Genomic DNA, 20,772 nt, shown 5'->3' with positions numbered 1-20,772 from the left:
TGGTTCTTCACTAGCTTAGTGTTGAGGAATGAGATGTGTGCACAGAGTTACTCAGGTAAGAAATCACCTATATTCATTATTTTTTTGATAGTGACATGAAGTAACTATGCTAAGGTCTATCTTCAAAATATACTTTATTAAACTGGAAAAATATACATATACTCAAACCTATTTTGTTTTTATTAGATTGGGCTGCCCCACTGTGACGTACTTGATTAAAATAGAATACTGACATGGTTAAATCACTGTTATCCGTTTGAACTTCATACTAATGCCAAGTTGTATTTCATGGACTGAGCACCTTAAACCCCACTTAGTCATTTCAAAAATTCATGCTATTGGTCACAAAGGGGATGGCTGGATAGTTAGACAGACTGAGTAAGCTCAACAGAAGTCAATACTATGGCTGGTAAAGCTCAAAAAAGGGCATGGAAGTTTAGTGGATACTGGGAATCAGCAGACCTGCATTCTGGCTGATCTGTACTATCAATTAATCTTTTTTTTTTTTTGTGGTACGCGGGCCTCTCACTGTTGTGGCCTCTCCCGTTGCGGAGCACAGGCTCCGGATGCGCAGGCTCAGCAGCCATGGCTCACGGGCCCAGCCGCTCCGCGGCATATGGGATCCTCCCAGACCGGGGCACGAACCCGTATCCCCTGCATCGGCAGGCGGACTCTCAACCACTGCGCCACCAGGGAGGCCCTATCAATTAATCTTGAGTCCTGACTATAAAATAGGCACTCACAGGGCTCCCCTGGTGGCGCAGTGGTTGGGAGTCCGCCTGCCGATGCAGGAGACACGGGTTCGTGCCCCGGTCCAGGAGGACCCCACATGCCACGGAGCAGCTGGGCCCATGAGCCATGGCTGCTGAGCCTGTGCGTCTGGAGCCTGTGCTCCGCAATGGGAGAGGCCACAACAGTGAGAGGCTCGCGTACCGCAAAAAAAAAAAAAAAAGGCACTCACAGTTTTTTATTTTTGTTTTAAATCTGCCTTTATGAAGCGAATGAGGTAAAAGATATGAATGCACTCACTCTGTGAACCTAAAGGTTTTTTTGACCATGAGACATTATTATTATTTTTTCCTGATGATAGATCTATCATGTAATCAATGAAGAAAAAAGATACATAGACTTTTGTAATTCTGGCCCACCGAGGCTTATTAGCTATGGATGAGAACTTTGGGGTTGTGAATGGAATTCAAATTCTAGACAGAGACCATAATGCTATAGAATACCTCTGACACTAGACAGATCTGCATCTTTGTCTTTTTATAAAACTAGTACATGAATAAAATATACAAATTTATTTAGAATCATACTGGTATCTTTATCTCTAGCTTGTAATCACCAACTGCAGCATTATTACACAAATAAGGAAAAACAAAAGTACAAAGGCTAAAAACCTAAGGGGTTTCCCAGAGAATAGGTTATTTCCCCCCCTTCCTTCCCTGTCACCTGCTATCTGGTGGTAGACATGCACAGAGGTTTTGGGCTTATACTACTTCCTTCTGTTAGATAAAGGGCAAGCTTTCAACTATTTATATAATTAACAATTTTTGTAATTGCCCTGAGCTTTTTAGTGACCACCCCCAAAAGCTAGCTGTTATTCAAGGATTATAATAAACATACTTGATATCAAAATTTATTGACTATTTCCAGAGAACACGTTAGCTGACAAGAGAATCGAATTATTTGGCAAGAAAATCTAGAAAGGCTTTCTTTGATCACTAAATCTAAAATTCACCCAGTGTTTCTGATCTGTTCTCACTCTGAGTGGGATTCAGTAATATGCCACCTAATAAAACTGGTTAATAAATTTAGAGAATAGATAACATCATTTTGCATGGCTGAGAGAAATTCTTAGGACTATTTACCATGCATTTTCTTATTTTGTTAGTTGTTCCCCTCTGTAATCTCACCCTAAACTCAAACTTTCATGAGATACTGTATACTTGGAAAAGGTTGAATAATCCTAAATGTAGCATTGAAGGCTTTGCTTTCCACAATGTGGCCGCAGCCAACCTTTCCACTTCCAATATGTGAAGAGTTCATAATCAGTCATCTCAATGACTCTGGATGAACAGGTCATGCACTTTCTTACATCTTGATCTTTGTCACACTCTCTTCTTTTATACTCAAAGTTCTTTCTCCTTTATACACTCTTCATGAAGTACATCCGGAGAACTGTAGTTTAAATTCTGACAGTTCTATTTTCATGTGTTTATCTCTATTTTCTCAACTAAATTGAAAACTTGATGAAGTCAGGTAACTGCTTTAACACCAGGCATACTGACAGATGATAAAAATAAATATCTCATTGATGAAATGAGCCTAAACTGAGGAATCCTTTTTCCCCTATCTCCCCCCACTTCCTCTTTATTTTTATTGTGGATGTTCTGAAGATTGCTATTGAGTACTGCAATTATTAAACTTTTATTCATTGATCTAGAAGGAGGTAAAGAAAGGCAAAGAGTGGTTTTGTGTGTCTGCTTTCCAAGTTCCCTTAGTAAACACATTCTCTTTTTTTTCTTTTTCACATCTTTATTGGAGTATAAGTGCTTTACAATGTTGTGAGTAAACAGATTCTCTTAACTCAAATACTCATGTCTTTTCTCAAAGGACAACTGTATTAGACACAGCCATACTTCTACCTTGCTGCTAGAGCCCAGATTTTGCTCAGAAGGTGGGGGAGGGTGTCCATCCTTTCCTACTATGAACCAAGAAAGAGTAATTCTATTCTTAGCTCTTGGGAGAAATCCTAATGACTAAGACAAACATGGTGGTCCCATTTCTGTTGAGTAACTCTGTTAAGCCCAGTGCTGGTCAATGAATCATGAGGGAAAATCTGTTGAAGAGGCTTCTGGAAAAAGCTTCTTAAAAGACATATAATAGATGATCCTTTTTCTTACATGAGACATGGCTATGTCCATATGTGGTACCTTCAACTGCTGTCTTGCCACCAGCCTAAGAAAGAACTGAAAAGAAATAGAGCAGGAGCCCTGTCTGGTCCAGGAGCTTGCCCTGCTATGGGCTTTATACAAGATATCCCAAATCCCCTTATTATTTAATCCAGTCCAGACAAGAGTTTCTCTTCCTTTCAGCCTAAAGTATCGTAACTAAAACAGTATCATCATCTCAGAAGCTTCTTTCTTGTAAGCATTTTCTATGCAGGAACGTTATGTTCTTAGTCTGAAAAGTTCCCAAGGAAAATAAGCAGGATTTAAACAAGAATGATGAATGCCTTAGAAACTGCCTATGTTGCTTTGCACCTGTGCAACTATTCTTACAAGGTCTGTCCTGAGTCTGACTGATGCTCAGGCATAAGGAAGAGGGCAAGTGTAGAGCGCACATAGGGGGGAGGAGTTTTTACTCTAGATGATAGGCTCCTGCCACACAAGGTACAAAATAATTTGTACATATTATATAGGAGCTCTGGTTTGCTCTATCTTTTTCATTTTTCCTTCAACTGTGAATACTTTATCGCCCATTGCTTTCCTTTTTTCCTCCTCCTTTCCATGTCTGCTCTGCCAGTCTGGGGTGTGTGTGTGTGTGGGGGGGTGGTTATAAGAAGAAAACACTAGATACAGGAGATGAGAGACAGAGATGCACCTGTATAAAATCAGTCTTTGATGCCATTTCAACAGGAGTATATGAAAATATTTTTCTTTGAGTATGACTGCTGAATTGAAAAAAGAAGCCTATTAATACCTTCATTATACAATTTAACATTTCACAGATTTTCATTAATCAGCTGAATTAAAGGTGGAAAGAGGATATCATACATTAAACATCAAATAAAAACGGAGAAGGGAAGGGTAAGCTGGGACAAAGTGAGAGAGTGGCATTGACATATATATACTACCAAGTGTAAAATAGATAGCTAGTGGGAAGCAGCCGCATAGCATAGGGAGATCAGCTCAGTGCTTTGTGACCACCTAGAGGGGTGGGATAGGTAGGGTGGGAGGGAGACACAAGTGGGAGGGGATATGGGGATATATGTATACGTATAGATGATTAACTTGGTTATAAAGCAGAAACTAACACATCATTGTAAAGCAATTATACTCAAATAAAGATGTTAAAAAAATTTAAAAAATTCAAAAAAATTCAAAAAAAATGGAAGAGGAAATGTGAGATTTTACTTTGGACCATTATTTTTTGAAAAACGTCTAAAGTTTCTGATTCTTCATTTTACTGATGTCCCTGCATAGATGCTGAGCTCTTCTGCTGCCTGCCTTCCCAACCAGTGTTAATGGAAACCAAAGGACACTTTTATCTTACTGGGCTGGGCAGAGGAGAAGAGGCAGTGGGAACATACAGTAAGGGCCAATACAGCTACCTGAGATGAGAAAGTGAAACAGGCTGTGTGGCAAAAATGACACTGATAATTTTAGTAAAACTCTGCCAAGAGGGTGAGTATGGTTAAAGTTACATCATTCTTCCTGTAATTTCATCCCTCTGTTAAACAACAACTTTAAGTCAATGGGTCTTTCATAGTCCTGTCTATGTGGAGAACAGCTGTTAAACTTTTACTAGACAGCTGAAGCCATGGTGTCTGAGAAAGTGGCAGAACCCACTAATAGCTGAAAGCAGCTGCCAGCAGTTCATCATTTCCACACTGGAATGTTTCTTAGCAGAGTCACAAGGCTAAATCACACAGCACAGGTGATAGCCAGGGCCCTGATACACCAGAGCCTTGATTTTCAGAAACCCTGAACAATGCAAAAAGGCTTCACAGCAACAACAACAATGCCACATGGACTGAACTAGTGACTTTGATCAGTAATAGAGAATCATTTCTGAGGTCAACTGTTGGAGGAAAATGGCAATTTTTACACAGTTGTCTAATATCTTTTCCTTAGAACTAATACATTTCTTCTTTAGCATGGTTTTTCTCTAAACACTGCTCAGGAAACACATTCCAAGTTTTATAGCTTAACAGATCAGATCCAAGCATCTTCCTGTAATTTGATTTATTCCTAATAAATCGAAAAATTCCTATTTACAATAATAACAGTTGTATCTCAACAAATTTATACTGTAGGATAGTATCTGGAACTTGTTAAAACTACTGTAAAAAAAAAACCAGGAAAAAAGCAATGCAAATCTGAACACTTATTTAACTCCAATAACAATATTCAAACACATTCACAAAGAGTTCTTTTCTTCAGCAAAAAAACCCCTACATTATCCCCAAGAATTTATATATATATATATATATGAAATAATAACTCAGTGGACTTAAAAATAAAGACAAACTAGTGCAGAGTTTTTCATTTGAGTCTTATACATAGTATGTGGAAAATGCAGAGAATAAGGAAGAAAGATGTTATATGTACTTCTAAATAGGCTATTTTATTTTCTGTTAGCTTATCAAAATTTTTGATTCATCTCCTTCTCTATATTTTACCTTCATCCCAATTGCTTAGCCTTATTTTTTATCCTGTTATAATAATTGTTCTTAGAAATTATCACAAATTATTTTAAGAATCAGAGAAGATATGAACAAATAATTCAAACAGCAAATACTTCAATATTCTCCAAAATGAACTCAGGAGAAGGCTCTGTTTACATGTTTTCTCAGGATAGAAATGATTTTTTTGGTGTGAGTTTTTACTATATTTTATTGAAAAATAAACTTCAAATATTTCCAAGTAGCCCCATGCATGTTATCAAGTAGTTAGATAAAACAAAAGCCTACCTGTGAGAGGTGAGGGGGATCCAACTGGTGTTGACGGATTTGATGGAAAACTACTGCTGGTATGGTCAGGAGAATAAATCTAACCAGAAAACAAAAGATATGCACATATCAGTGTGACAAAAGCAAAAATATAAATCCATTTGCATGGAGTTATTTTTATAATCTAAGCTGCCACCCTTAAGGCTCAGAGTGAAAAACTGTTTAATCAATTTTAGAACTATTCCATTACATAAAGCCTATAGAAGCCCCAGTTTTAAAACTCGGATTAAAAAGTATCATATATACTCTAATATGAGAGGAATAAACAGATCATACCTATTTCTTTATTATCCTAGTTGAAAAGTAATTTAAATTTCTAATTGCTAGAACAAAAAAGAGAAGTGATTAAAAAAAAGAGAAGTGACTATAAAGTCAAGTCTGATAAACAACCTTTCTAGAATATACCAACTAAATAAATTTTATTCATTAAAAATAATCTTAGGAAATGGTTATCTTTTGAAGAGAATAGTCCTTAAAAATAGTTTTAAGAGTCAAAGAAAGTGATTGTTAAAAAGTTACCCCTTATTTCTTTTAGAAAGTTGTTCGAGTAACTACATTTTTGCCAAATTTAGCTCCTAATGATGTGTGAGTGTTGTAAAAAAATCAAACTTGCTTTCAAAGGATATTTTGTCACCCTTGAAGAAAGTGAAAAAACCCTGAAAGTTCTTAAAAAAATGTTCCCAAAATAATCTGTGGACTTTACCTCCTAAGAGGATAACATATCTGGATGCATGTATTTTGGCTAAAGGTTTTGTTGCAACACTTTATATTTATTTCATATTGCTAAAAAAAATAGTGACAGAAATTCATTCAAGTTTACATAATTAACCATTAAACCTTTAAAAAGTCTCCTTAATCCACGCACCAACGGTTCCTAGGAACTCCTCTCTAGGACAATCCCATTCCTATAACAGGCCTCATAAATCATCTTCACATCTCAGCACTTAGGGCAGACAAATCAACTTATTTGGAGAAACTGTGGTCAAATATTTTAAATAGGAACACTACTTGTGGGTGCAAAGTGTCATCCAATAGAAATAATCTTGCTCTGAGTAAGTTTAGAGCTCTAATAAATTTAAAGAGGCCCAAATTATGGCATATATGGGGTCTCAGCACTGGTTTTAAAGACAGTATAACACATTGAAAAATATGTCCCAGGTACTGGGACAGGCTCAGGTAAAACAAAATTCCACAGGTCACAATCATCAAACATTAACAGCTTTCATTTTTTTAAAAAGAAGAAGATAGCACCAATTACTTTTTAAGCACTGACTACAAATGAGTATATCTATACCAATTTGTATGATGTTACTAAATTGTAACTGGAAATCCCTTTATACACCAACTCTTTCCAAAGAGCCAGATCTAAAAGTTGTATATTCAGGTTGGGAAGTCATTTCATTTTATTAAAAAAAATTTTTTTTGCCACACCAGGCAGCTTGCAGGATCATAGCTCTCCGACCAGGGACAGAACCCCGGGCCCCCAGCAGTGGAAGTGCCGAGTCCCAACCACTGGACCGCCAGGGAATTCCCAGGTTGGAGAGTCATTTTAGAAAAGTGCAGTTATCAAGAAGACTTCAAAAAACTTTATGGGAAGACTTAGTAATAGGCAAGTAGTATGCTATAAGATCAATGTTGTTGGTCTTAAAGTTGTCAAAGCTGTTACCTTTTAAAAGTTGTTACTTTTCACACCTGTGAAAATTAGCTAAAGGTCACATTTTGGTTCCTAATGGCTTGCATACATACAGTGATTTATTTCAACCATAAGTAAATTAGGTAACATCACCGAACTTCAACAAAAACGTATCTCAACATACCCTTTTATTTTTGTAAATCACTATTTCTCATGTTTATGATTCAAATGATTATAACTTTTATGAACAACTGATGCTAACATATGAAATATATCTTGACTATAATACTGGTAAGGGAGGGAAGGGTTGATAACACTGATGGTGGGTGGCTGAGGAGTGAAAGAAGTTCTATTTCCATGCAAAATTTTGATTATCATAAACTAGACTAACTTGCTGACTTTCAATTTTCCTTGACCGTATGAATTAATCGTATGAAAGCACTGGAGAAACAGCATTCCCTGTGTATCATACCTCCCGCTTTGTTTTCTTCATACTGCTTACATTAATCCCTAATTGTCTAAATTTGTTTACTTGTTTATCATATGTCTCTTTCACCCTTTTCCCTAATGAAATGCATGTTCCAGAAGAGCAAGGACTTTGTCTTATTCAGACCAAAGTGAATTACACAGCATCTGCAGTAGCTTCTGATTCTACAACAGTGCTGGTAAATAAACACTTGCTGAAAGAAGGAATGATATCTTCCTTGAAATAAGTTAGCATTTGAGTATCCCTTTTAAATCCTTGGATGTATAATTTTTACCCAGGCTCCTTCTCTCTTTTACTCTCTTATACAGTTCACTTAATGTAGGTTTTCCGAGAGCTCCAGTCTCAGTTTTCTTTTCTATTTACCTGTGTTTCCTCTCTTTGTAATACCATTCTTTATAAAGTATCAACTATGACATCCATGTGAATGACTCCTAAGATGACACCTCTATCCTCCTACTGGTTGCTGGACTTCTCCATCTGAGCATATCTTTCTTTCATCTCAAGCTCAGTATGTCCAAACCCAAACTTTGCATCACTGCCCCAAGCTTCCCACCTTTCCCATCTCTACTGTTCTGTTTCCTCTATCTCAGTTAGCACCAGTATTCTCATGGTCACCAAAACCACTCTCACTCTCCCCTCCTTTCTCCTGCTCCTCCACTCTTCCCACCATAGACACCAATGCTCACAATTCTCTATAATGTTTCTGGGATGGGCATACATCATTCTCACTGCCATTACACTACCTTAGACTTTTACTAGAACTTATGGCTGGACTATTTAAGTCTTTATATTTTTAGTTACTCCCCGCTCCTTTCATCCCATACATAATTGACTGAGCTATTGTCCTCTACCAGTTTTGAACAAATGCCATATAGCACTTCCTGTTGTCTACTAAATAAAACAGAATGACATTTGATGTATTCCATTATCTGGTTACAAAAATATCTTTCTACCTTATAACCTACATAAAGCATTATAGCAAACAAAATATTTTTTTCATTTTCTGAACACAGCTTGCAAAAGGCCTGTTTCTTAACTTCTCCCTGATGGAATTCTGTAACACATCAAAGCCCAACTCAAATGTAACCTCCCCACTTACAATCATTTTCACTTCCCTTATATTCGTAGTGTAACCTGCTACTTCTCTTTGGTATTTTACTTCACACTATGCTCTATGTTACCATTTTTCTATCTTCTCTCCTTGACGGTAAGCTCTTTGAAAGCAGGGACCTTATACTGTTCAACATTGAATCCATCATTGTCTGTCACTGTTTTGCACAAGTAGGTGCTCAATATTTAAAAAAAAAACAAACTTGAGCGATTAAATTGCACTTGAAATTCGCTACAATACTTTTTGATAAAAAAGCAGAATTCAGTAAATAGCAGTTTATCTCAGCATTTATATAGTGGGGTTCAGTAACAGGAATACCAAGGGGAAAAAAAGATACTATTATAAAGATGAATTCATTTACAAATCAGTTTTATGGTATAAGCTTTGAGAACAACAATATGGTATGGTTCCAATATTTCTGAGAATTAGTGTTGATGTACTAAGCTGTCCATACCACATCGTTAGGCAGGTATGGGCTTTTGAGGATATAAGCAGACTATCAACCCTTATTTTCCCTCATAACTCTGCCATTACAGCTAAATAACCCCTAAGCACGTGAAGGACTGGTGACAACTTCTTTATCTCAAAGAAGGAAGTTTATACTTTAGAGTCATTTTGCAATGACTACCTTGCAATGACTAAGCAAAATGATGTTACATATAAAGAGGGTGTGGGCTCCTAAAAATCACTGTGAAAATAGGAGAAGCAGTACCAAAAGCATATCAACATATAATTTCTGGTGTTTTTATCAAAAGCACCTTCTCCATTTGTATAATAAAAGGTACTTTCTCCACTCACTCATCACATCCCTTGGTTCTATTTTGCCCTAAATTAAAGTGATGACAGACAGAATTGTTACTAATACTTTTCCTGAACTGACAGCCTGGCAAATTACAGGACTTTTTCTTGTCCCTTTTACTTTCATAAAAAGAACATGTATGTGGGAAGGGAGCAACAACATTAAAAGAGCAGAATAATACAGCCTTTTAGATCACAGATCATGTCATTAAACTTCACTTCTGCATATTTATTCTATTACCAAATGACATACAAACTATACTTATTCTATAGAAACTGTTGTGCTACTTTAAGAAATTCTAAACATAAGGCTTTATTTGACAAAGAGCATTCTAACTCATGAATACATTACTTTTTGTACTTTCTGACCTTAAAGAAGTCCTAACATAGATGTTTCAAAGTAAAAAAAGAGAAGCAAAAAAAATCAGTTACTTAAAAAATGGGGATGGGAGTGATTTAGAATCTAGAGCCTAAACACAAAGTAAGAACTCATTCTACATGCAGTCCATGGTCCTCATACTGTTAAGTGACCAATGATGAATAACTCCCAATACCTTCTGCCAGGCTTAAACGGTAATATGCCTCATTTTACTGCAACAAATGAGGCTCCTCCTCCTATCAGTCATGGTCTATTCCAATCAGCAGGGTGCCAATAAGCCAGAAGCTAATGAAAAGGGCTTCAGACAAAAAAGAAACAATGGAGTGCTCCCCAGCCCAACCTTGGAACTGCGAGCCCAATTTTTTAAACACTACAGTGCACATTTCAGTTAATCTTTATTATGCTAATGTTATTGAGTCTAAGGAACAAAGAAACTTATTTCATGAATTACTTTTAAACATCAACTTCCCTGAATTTTCTTTCCTTTTGTTAGAGACTACTGACCATTTAACTATCTAGATTAAAACATACACACACGTATACATACACATACACAATACACACATACACATACTCTCTCCCTTTCCTTTGCTCTGAGGTAGAAATCAAAACATAAATTATCACAAAGAAGTCTGATATAATCAACAAAGTTCAACAGTCTTCTTGTTTGATCTCCTCTAAATTAAAGACCAAGTGTTTTGATATGGTATTAGGCACTGAAATAAACCAGATGTTTCTTCTCTATATAACTCTCCACGGGCACAATCTTAAAGGGTAATTGTCTGGCAGACGTTCAGGGAAACACAGAAATGGCACGAATATCCAGATTCTCCTTTCCCTCTATCTACCCCAGTTTATTATCTAAACTAATGCATAATCCATAGGGCTTTGGGAACTTTGTGTAAATACTTTCATGTACAATTCTCTTTCTAGCTATCCTGAGATTAAGACCATAATTATCCAGGCTTAAACCTAAAATAAAGGAACCTTTGCGAATGTATTATCTGGCCTTACATGTTTAATCACCCAGTATTCTGTGTGCTTTTTAATACATAAACTGAAGAACAAAGGTTGTAACCTCTGTTTCACACATGAAAGACCATCTAAGACATGTATCAGACATTTGGGGAGCTATTAGAAATAACTTCTAATGACAATAGCATGGCATTTCTCCATCTAAACCTAGATGCTGTATTTAAAACGTCACATTCTATAGAACTAAAAATTTCAAATACTCATGGTCACCATTTCCAAAGATCTGTAATACCTAACATCAAATTCTGAGACGCATGTCAGACTCTCAAGTGTAATCCTCATAAAATTCCTTCTCCTCATCTCTTCTAATCCTTCCTATCCCCAGTGTATTTTTTTGTCTGTTTTTCAGGACATTCTAAGAGCACTAAAGTGAATGTGAGTTTGTAATGGAAGTTAGAGAAAGAATGTGTTTGGGGGAGATGTCTGGTGCAGAGTGGGGCAAGAGATGGATTGAAGGAAGGGATCTGAAGTGTGCAGACTATGGCATGCAGTGATGGAGCAGATGGAATGCATCACCGTCAGCTATGACAGAAATGATTTATGGAATGACCTGGCTGCTCCTGCCTAGTAACAACACAGGATGACAGAGCTGAGTTTCCATGGCAACCAAAGCCCACCCACTAACTAGATTAAACATTCTCCCCTGGCTTCCACTCACACTGAATTTAGATTTTCTTTTCCAAATGCCAATTGGTTTAGCTAGTATGTTGGTCGTAATATGGGAGGATAGTCAAGGACTTGAAGGGTAACTGAAAAGGAGCTTGGAGGACCACTGAGAACATCACAAATTCCTGCCTGCCTATCTGCCAAGGATCCTTTATGGAAGTCTTCCCTGAATAAAATAAACAAAAACTTTTGAGAAAAAAGCCCCTGAAATGCAGGTTATACTTTTTTAAGTTGCCTAGTATCGAAAGTTCAAATGTTATTTGTCTTTCTACCTGTGAAATATCTGCTACTGGATTCTTACAGAATCAGCAGAAGGAATTGGCAAGTCAATCAAATACCTGGGAGGCACTCATTTAATATTATAGAATAATTTTCTTCCAAAGTAGGTATTTTTCATCATGTGGAATAAGTCCAGAATAAGTGAGATCACTCCCTTTAATCCTCATCAACACCTTGTAAAATAACAGTCATTGTACCACTGGTCTTTCTGGAAGTGAAGCTAGTTAGATCAGATCTAATCTAATATCTAGGCTTTACCCTTCCTAGCCTGGTGATCCCTAGGGCAAGTTACTTAATCTTTCTGAGCCAAAGTTACTTAACCTTTTAAACCTTAGTTCCTCATCTGTAACGTGGGAATAATAATGCTAACCTCACAGGGCTTTCTTGAGGACTAAATGAAACAACGCATGTAAATGCTTAGTATAGTGCCTAGCACCTAGTAAGCATACAAATTACAGATGATATTTTTGTGGGTTTTGTTATCATCATCATCATTTTTGTCATATGATGTAAGACTGAATTCAACAAACATTTACTGAGCTCTATTTTGTGTGAGCCACCACTATGTGGTAGATGAATTTGACTTGGCTTCATTTCTCAAGAAACGTGTACTGCTTTAGAGTAAGGTTTATTTACAGAAACCATTCACAAAGAGGTTTATCTCTTTAAATTTCAATAGTTGCTTCCTACTACTCACACATTAAGTGGTCTGCCTTCCCCATGAACAGCAGCAAATGTGTTTGACAGAGTTAAATGCACTTCATAGTAAGACATAAGTAAGACAACTCTGTGAAAATTCTGAGAGGCATATCACTCAGGAAAAAAGAAAGGAAGAAAAAGCCTAAGAGGAAACTTTAGAAAATACAAAGTAGAAGTGCCTCTTAAATACTTAGGTTTGGAATCTTTATGGACTACTGGTAAATGTTCTCCCAAAAGAATGGATTTTGTTTCAATGTTTTAAGGATCATATATTAAAACCGATCACTGCCTTTATTAAACCAACTCATTGCTTTTTCATTAACATTCTGGTGTGATGTAAACTACTTTCTGAGGAAAATACTATGGGATTCCTTCAAATTAGTTTTACTCATTTTAGTGTGGGTTCTTCAATGAATCTGTTTTTTTCCTTTTTGGAAAGGCTCTCATCTCCTATGTCTTAAATGAATCAGCAGCAGATGCTGATTTTTTCCTTTAAAAAAAAATATAAAATACCTTCCATGTTAGAAAAAAATCCTTATAAAAGCACTTCCTTCTCTGGATCAGAAGAATAACTGAGTTATGTTTCTTGGTTCCACCTGACTTACTTTAATGGGCAACTCACAAAGTATATGTTTAAAACTAATAAACAGGGCTTCCCTGGTGGCGCAGTGGTTGGGAGTCCGCCTGCCGATGCAGGGGATACGGGTTCGTGCCCCGGTCTGGGAAGATCCCACATGCCGCGGAGCGGCTGGGCCCGTGGGCCGTGGCCGCTGAGCCTGCGCGTCCGGAGCCTGTGCTCTGCAGCGGGAGTGGCCACAGCGGTGAGAGGCCCGCGTACCGCAAAAAAAAAAAAAAAAAAAAAAAGTAAAAAAAAACTAATAAACAGATTTAACTATTAACCTCAGTAATCTGTGCTTTAGACTTCAAAATGCCCAAATTTCTTTTTCTTTTCCCTACATCTGTTGCATTAAGACAAAAACAGATATTTAAATTGAAATTAGAAGGACAGTTCTTGTGGGAATAGGGTGGGAAAGTGTTCTCGTGAATTATTTTAAGGGCAGTACAAATCAATACAAACCGAAAATAGCTCTAAATGAGTAATGAAGTGGTCCTGATATAACTACACCCTTTAACGACACATACTGCCCACAAAATCTAATCATTGCATTCAGCAGTGTAAAAATCATTCAGCAAAATATGTAAATTCAGTACTCACAGATGCCAAAGCTTTTCCAAGTGCATCACCTGTCTGTGAGCTTCCAGCAGCATTTCCTCTGGTTCCTGAGTATTTCAAAGAGGAAAACAAATCAAGAAGTTTAGCAGGCAAGCAGGCATGCTTTTTTAGCACTCTGCCATTATTTCAATGGTGTTCTCCATTGTTGTTGCACATCTGTCACAATAAACCTGCAAATACTCTGCCTGTGTTGTATTTAGTAAGCTAAAGATGGGTTCCTTACCAGTTTGTACATTAATGAAAATCAGAAAGTTTCTTTTCTTCCTTTCTTTCATTTTTAAACTCAATACTAAAAAATACGTTGAGTCAAAAGGTACAAATTTCCAGTTATAAGTACTGGGGATGTACATGATAAATATAACTAACACTGCTGTATGTCATTTAGGAAAGTTAAGAGAGTAAATCCTAAGGGTTATCACAAAGAAAAAAATTTTTTTTCTATTGCTTTAATTTTGTATCTATATAAGATAATGAATACTCACTAAACTTATTGTGATAATCATTTCATGATGTATTTAAGTCAAATCAATACACTGTACACCTTAAACTTACACAGCACTATATGTCAATGATGTATCTAAATAAAGCTGGAAGAAAAAAATATGAAAAGAACAAAAAATATATATATATATATTGAAAAATATGGGATTCACTACAAATCGCCAAATTCAGTTTTAGGGAGTTTTGCCAACCTAAAAAAGCTCACCTAGGATGCTATCTGATCCATTGATGGGAGGGGTGTGTGAGGCAGCAACATAAGGTGAACTGCTGGTACTGGCACGGTGGAAGCTGGACATTGGTGGAAGACTTGTGTTTATGTCTGTTGGTGAAACTGAGTGTGGAGGATAACTCTAAAGAAAGGGGCAAAGAGACATGATTTATTAAATACATTTTCTGAATAATATGCACATATAACTGGGCAACTACTATAACAGGTTAAAAAGAACATCATAAATTAGCAGCTGAAGAGCACTACTCTTGTCATTTACTTTTTCAAAAGGCATGAAGTAAGCCTAGAAGTATTTCAAAATTCAGAAGTTTTGGCAGAATCAAATCTTACACTTGTAATCCAAAAGAAACACAAGTGAGGACAAAGTGTTGCTGCACCCTAGTCATGTGTTACAGCCTACCAAGCGGTCATGTGAATGAAGGCTGCCATAACTACTGGACTGAGACATGTGGGAAGTGGAGGTCCCCAGAATTCCACCAAAACCAGGCTGGCTCATCCCATTTGATGAACTCCAAAGGTCAGAAGAATTGTGGGTCCCATCTAAGACAAAAAGAGAAATATAAAATTTTCCTTAGCCAATATTTTTTCTTTTATTTTGATGATGCTATAAAAATTCAAAGGGTACCCTCCAGATATGTTTTTCCTCCCCTTTCCAACCTAGTCTTACATCTAGTTTTCTTCTCTCCAAACTGTATAGTTACTATGTTAAATGAAGGAATAAAGCTTTATAGTTAGAGGGAGAAAAAGTAATTGAAACTGTAGTAGGCAGGTCATTATAAAAATCCTCACAAGACCTAAATTCGTATCAGGGAGGACAATAAAAATTCCAAATCTGGGGATAGGTTGGATTTAACTTTTGGTTAAATGGTATACCCATATACAAAAAGTTCTTAACCTATAAGCAATGTATATCATACCAAACATTCTCAAACTAGAATAAAGAAGTTTCTCTTACAGAGAACCTAAGTAATGGATAATGACTATATTATAGTCAGCCTTCAAAAGAAATGTGTTAGCAATGACTTCACTCACCAATGTAAAGTCAAGGAACCATTTATGTAGTAATTTATTGCTCCCATAGTCCAAAACCACAGAAGACCAAATAAAAATGATTTGCTAGACAAGAATGAAAGGAAGTGCAACACTTTTTCTCTCTTAAAGTCTTATTCTGTTCTATGATATTCACTTTTTATTTGCACTGATAATTCTAGGGGTGATATGAATCTGTAATTTAAACAAGAAACTAAAATTGTTAATAGCTTTTATACATTTAAATCCTAAAATGAGAAAGAGCAGCTTTACTCACTTTTCTCAACTGAAGTCCTTTATAAATTCAATCAATATTAGATGAGCACTCCGATGCTTCGCTGAATAATCCAACTACATTGCAGTCAGCAATAATTAGCAATAGGAAACTTTAAAACTAAATTTTAATTTGCTTCAGCCAAACATATCTAGATAAAAAATGCCTGAACTTCTATACAGATATTCTCTTTCCTCACAACTTTAAAATATTAGCTGATATACAAGAGATAACTGTTGTAGTACTTGACAACTATTTGGCAGTACTTACCTTGCATAAAGAAAGTGCTAGCAAACATACTGGTTGGTGGCTTGGGAGATGGATAACTAGGAGATTCACGGTTGAAGTCATCTGAATTTGGAGATGGTGCATATACCTTAAAATTAAACAGGAAATTTAATTAAAATGTAAATTACTGTCATACCACTTATGTAAAATGTGTTACATTTCCTGAAGGGCCTAAAAAGGCCTATCCAATATCTTAAAAGGCCTACCGCAAATCCAAATAAACTGCCTAAATCTCATAAATAACGTCTAACTTGGACATTATCTACCTGTTTGTTTTTAGCTGATCACTAGAGAAAAAACTATTCTAAATATCCCTGTAATGCATCTTTCTGTGACAATTACATCAGGTGGTTGAATAAAGTCATAAATGTTGACTTTGCTTACAAAACACAAATCCATATAGGCTCATGATTCAAAATGTGATAGTGGAAACTAATGTCTTTTGAATACAGCATCAAATAAAATGTTTTATTTTATGAATTTGTTCATAAAATCCATTCTTTTCACTGTTACAAGATTTATCAAAATCAAAATGAGTCAGATTAAATGTTACTATTCTTTACTACTATTAAAAGTTAACTGTGAAAGGCACAACACAATTGTTCAGAAACTTCCTTAACTTAGTAGGGTTGGCGAAATTAAAACCAAGTTCTGCTCAGGGGTTTTAATTCTTTAATTTCAAGCAAATTTTCAAGTCTGGCACAGCTTTCAGGGAAGTCTCATTTAATCTGTCAGAGCAGTATTAATTTCCTTTGGTAAACCTTTGCTTCAGATAAACAAAGTATGAACATTTAGAATTGGCAAATGGCCAACTCTGTCATTTCTCTGGAAAACTAAATGGGCATCCAAATGACTGTAACAATCAAAGCATGATCAAACCATTCTCATGATGACTACTGAAACCAAGAAGGAAAACAAGTAACACTTAAGGTGATGCATGGTCTGTTAAAGTAAAAGTAAGCCAGGAGTCAGGAAGAATGGAAAGGTGTCCTATTGTGAGCAGTGTATGAAACATATTTCTTTTGTTTAGTCTGATAAGGGTACATCTATTAAATTTTAATCCAAAATAAAAATTCAAAGTGTTCACTTAACGTGGAAAAAAGTAACTAGCTCAATAAAATTATGGGAGGATGCATAAAAAAAGGCATACACATATTTTTTGCATAAGCACAGAAGATTTCTGGAATTACACGTAAGGAACTTAATGGTTATACCTCTGGACTTATAATTGGGGAGGAAAACGTTTGCTTTATGCCTTTCCACACAGTTTGATATTTTCATCAAGCATACATTCCTATGCACTAATAAAAAAGTGGCGGAAGCACACACAGATTAAAAGGGAGCCAATTTTTTATTTACATAAACTGTCATTTATTCTTTCTCTGAGGCATTAACTAACTGTAAAGATTCCTGGCAAATTACCTAACATTCTGAGACTCAGTTTCCTCATTTGTAAGATGGTGCTAACATTACCTGCATGGGGGGGCGGGCAGGGGTTGATGGGAAGATTAGGTGAGATAATACATACAAAATGTTTAGGGAATTACCTGGCGGTCCCGTGGTTAGGACTCTGCACTCTTAATGCTGAAGGAACAGGTTTGATCCCTGGTTGGGAAACTAAGATCCCACAAGCCGCGCAGCCAAAACAAAACAGAACAACCTCCCCCCAAAACAAACAAAAAAACAAACAAAAAACACAAAAACAACCTGGATTCCTCAAGATGGCTAAGGCGCACAGAAGGCTCAAAAATGTTTAGCATGGTAACCACTCACTAAGTATTAGCTAATAATATCATCTTTCTAATTCTTATAAGAGCAGTTACACTGCTACATATTGTCCCTGTTTAGTACTCAACTGCTATTTCTTATAGTTTTTGTCCGACATCATCCTACTTATATACAGTTCACCCTAGATAAAAGGTTAAAAAGTCAATTTTTAGTCTTCTTGCTAGTCATGCTATTACAAGCACAGGTGTGTCTTTTTAATGGACTGGCATTCAGGTTAGTTTCCTACTTCTTACATCCCAGAGAGGAAAACACACACTTGTGGTACCTGAGAAGTTTGGGACAAGATATATTCCTAAGAATTACCCAGAAGGATCCTAGATAGGGGATTATGCATTATATAGATTAAACATATTTTTCTAGTTTGGTGCTATGACATAAAGACAGAGTTAGAATGAAAGAATTGGATATACACAAATGTGTTTGCAATGTATTAGATAGGCTGATAGGCAGGAAAAGTTTTCAGGAAAGGAATTTTGTACTTTTTTCTTTTAATCAAGTTTCAGCATCAAAATTTAGCTTTAGCTAGATGTCCTCTGTCCCCTTTATAATATACAGATTTTTCCCAGACTACGTTGAAACCACGAACAACAAAAAAGAGATGTAGAAAGAAAATACAAATGAGAATAAAATTTAGAAGACAGCATTAGAACATGTTTTTGTCACAAATGCTTATTTACTATGTATACCATCACTGATCTGAAAGTATACAATATAAAGTTCTCTAATTCTATCTAGGTTTTAGATTGAAACAGTATGTAAACCTCCCAATGATACTTATGAAAAACTCCAGTTTTGATGTGTCATTTCACACAAAAAAATCTACATAACTTGTCAGTTAAAATTTATATATAATCTCTCAATATATATTTCTTTATCCTTATTTCTATTCAATTCACTATATTCCATACAAGATAAACTTACACTTTAAAAAATTTTAAATGTATGCAATTACAAAAGCAAAGAAATTCTGCTGATTTATAAAAGAACCTTTGCTGACTTTATTGATTTACAAATTGCTGTAAATAAAGGAGAATATGCTGATCAGATAATGGTTAATTGATGACTATCATGGAAAGCAAGAAAACCAAGATAAAACACATGAAGCAGAAGAGGCTTGCCTGCTTGCCTACTCCTATGTAAAAATTTTGAAGCTGTATTGAGAACACAGGGCTCATTTTAGGGCAAAGTTGTTTTTAATGTTAGTCTCTACAAATAGACTTTGAAAAAGATAAATTGACTTTTAAAGAATAGATCTTATAAATGAAAATGGTAAAAACTCTAAATTACTGTAAGCTTATCATTTATTTACTAACATAAGTTCAAAGTTTTTATCGTGATAAAAATGTTTTGAAAACCATGGTTCTCAAAGAGGCCCATCTAACAGCATTTCTAACACACAACAAAAAACTTTACTTTTGGTATCTTAACCATAGCTTACAAAAACATAGATGCAATGTTATGAAGCAGCAGTTGTGCCAGTTGCGATTTTTCAGATCAAAGAGTTCTTGCGGCAAAGCACAACTGATGTGGTCTCAAAGACTTTATTAACTCCAGATGTAGGGAAATAGTCAGCCAATTCCACAAAAAGAGCAAGTCTCTTTTAGTTACAATCAGTACTGGCCACAAATTAAAACCAGACTGCTTATGTCATCTGATCACCTGCACATAGATGCCAGTTTTTTCCTAGTTAATGATCTAATCACACATTTAAATCTTAAATATGATTTTGTATCACAACAAACAAAATTAAGAGAAAGGAATATGTGTGCTTAAGGTGATTAAAATCTACCAGGAGTCACACTATTTTAAAAAGAAACAGAAAAAGTACAATTAAGTAATTTAAGATGTTCTATTGAAATGTGGTAATTAGACATTTTCTTTAGAATTCTAGCCTCCATTTCAGAATGTCAGGTTCAAAGTAGGTATCATGTGGGAATGTCCTTCTTTCTCAAGTACTTAATTTTTCTCCTTCAGGAATGGAAAAGAGAGAAATTCTGAGTGTTGGGTGAACAGAACCATAACATTTACCCCAACTTAAACAAATATAACTGAAAATCTAACAGATGCCTCCCTTTCATTGTTAAGTATGTTTGAAAAGAGTAAATTCACAGTAATATCTCTACTGTCCTCATCCCATCAACCCAAACTTACTTTTTAAGAGTGACAGAGTACTTCAGGGATGAATATTTACATTACTCTGTACAGTGATTACACAATTATCCTTGGAATGTTTTAGCTCATAAAGCCAATTGGAGTCAAGTTAGCAAAAACATTCCTTTTTTTCCTGCTTGGGTGATTCAGTTTAGTCATATGGATCACCCCAATTCAGGGCAGGTTCACTCTCTGTTTAGCTTTAGAGGCTGGAGCTGTGCACTGCGCTCTTGATTTCAGTGCATCCTTCCTATAATTAATATTGGAAACATCTCTGCAAGGCAGAAAGGCACGATTTTCTGATAGTTGTTCAGCAAAGATGAAAAAAAGTAGAAGCTTCTGCTAAAAAGATATTTTTTTCTTGTTATCTTGTCACATCCAGTGATGAGTTAAAACATGATGCAATTCCCTATGCTTTTAAAAATAGATCCAAAGCCTGTGTGGTAGCTGATAT

General features: G+C 35.9%; 1 protein-coding gene across 5 annotated transcripts in view; it reads right to left on the bottom strand.

Annotated features, from left to right (window-relative positions):
• Positions 1-20,772, bottom strand: part of TCF12 (transcription factor 12) — a gene marked incomplete at both ends in the record, with an annotated part of 385,872 nt that overhangs the window by 28,815 nt on the left and 336,285 nt on the right. For all 5 annotated transcript variants that reach the window (XM_079701343.1, XM_079701344.1, XM_079701345.1 and 2 more), the window contains 5 exons: positions 5,699-5,777; positions 14,041-14,105; positions 14,765-14,909; positions 15,189-15,328; positions 16,362-16,467. In XM_079701343.1, coding sequence (XP_079557469.1) covers positions 5,699-5,777; positions 14,041-14,105; positions 14,765-14,909; positions 15,189-15,328; positions 16,362-16,467 — 535 coding nt within the window. The remainder of the gene's footprint in view (positions 1-5,698; positions 5,778-14,040; positions 14,106-14,764; positions 14,910-15,188; positions 15,329-16,361; positions 16,468-20,772) is intronic.

The sequence above is a fragment of the Hyperoodon ampullatus genome (assembly GCF_949752795.1).
Source record: "Hyperoodon ampullatus genome assembly, chromosome: 3".
Classification (NCBI taxonomy): Eukaryota; Metazoa; Chordata; class Mammalia; order Artiodactyla; family Ziphiidae; genus Hyperoodon; species Hyperoodon ampullatus.
This window is presented reverse-complemented; position numbering and strand designations above follow the sequence as displayed.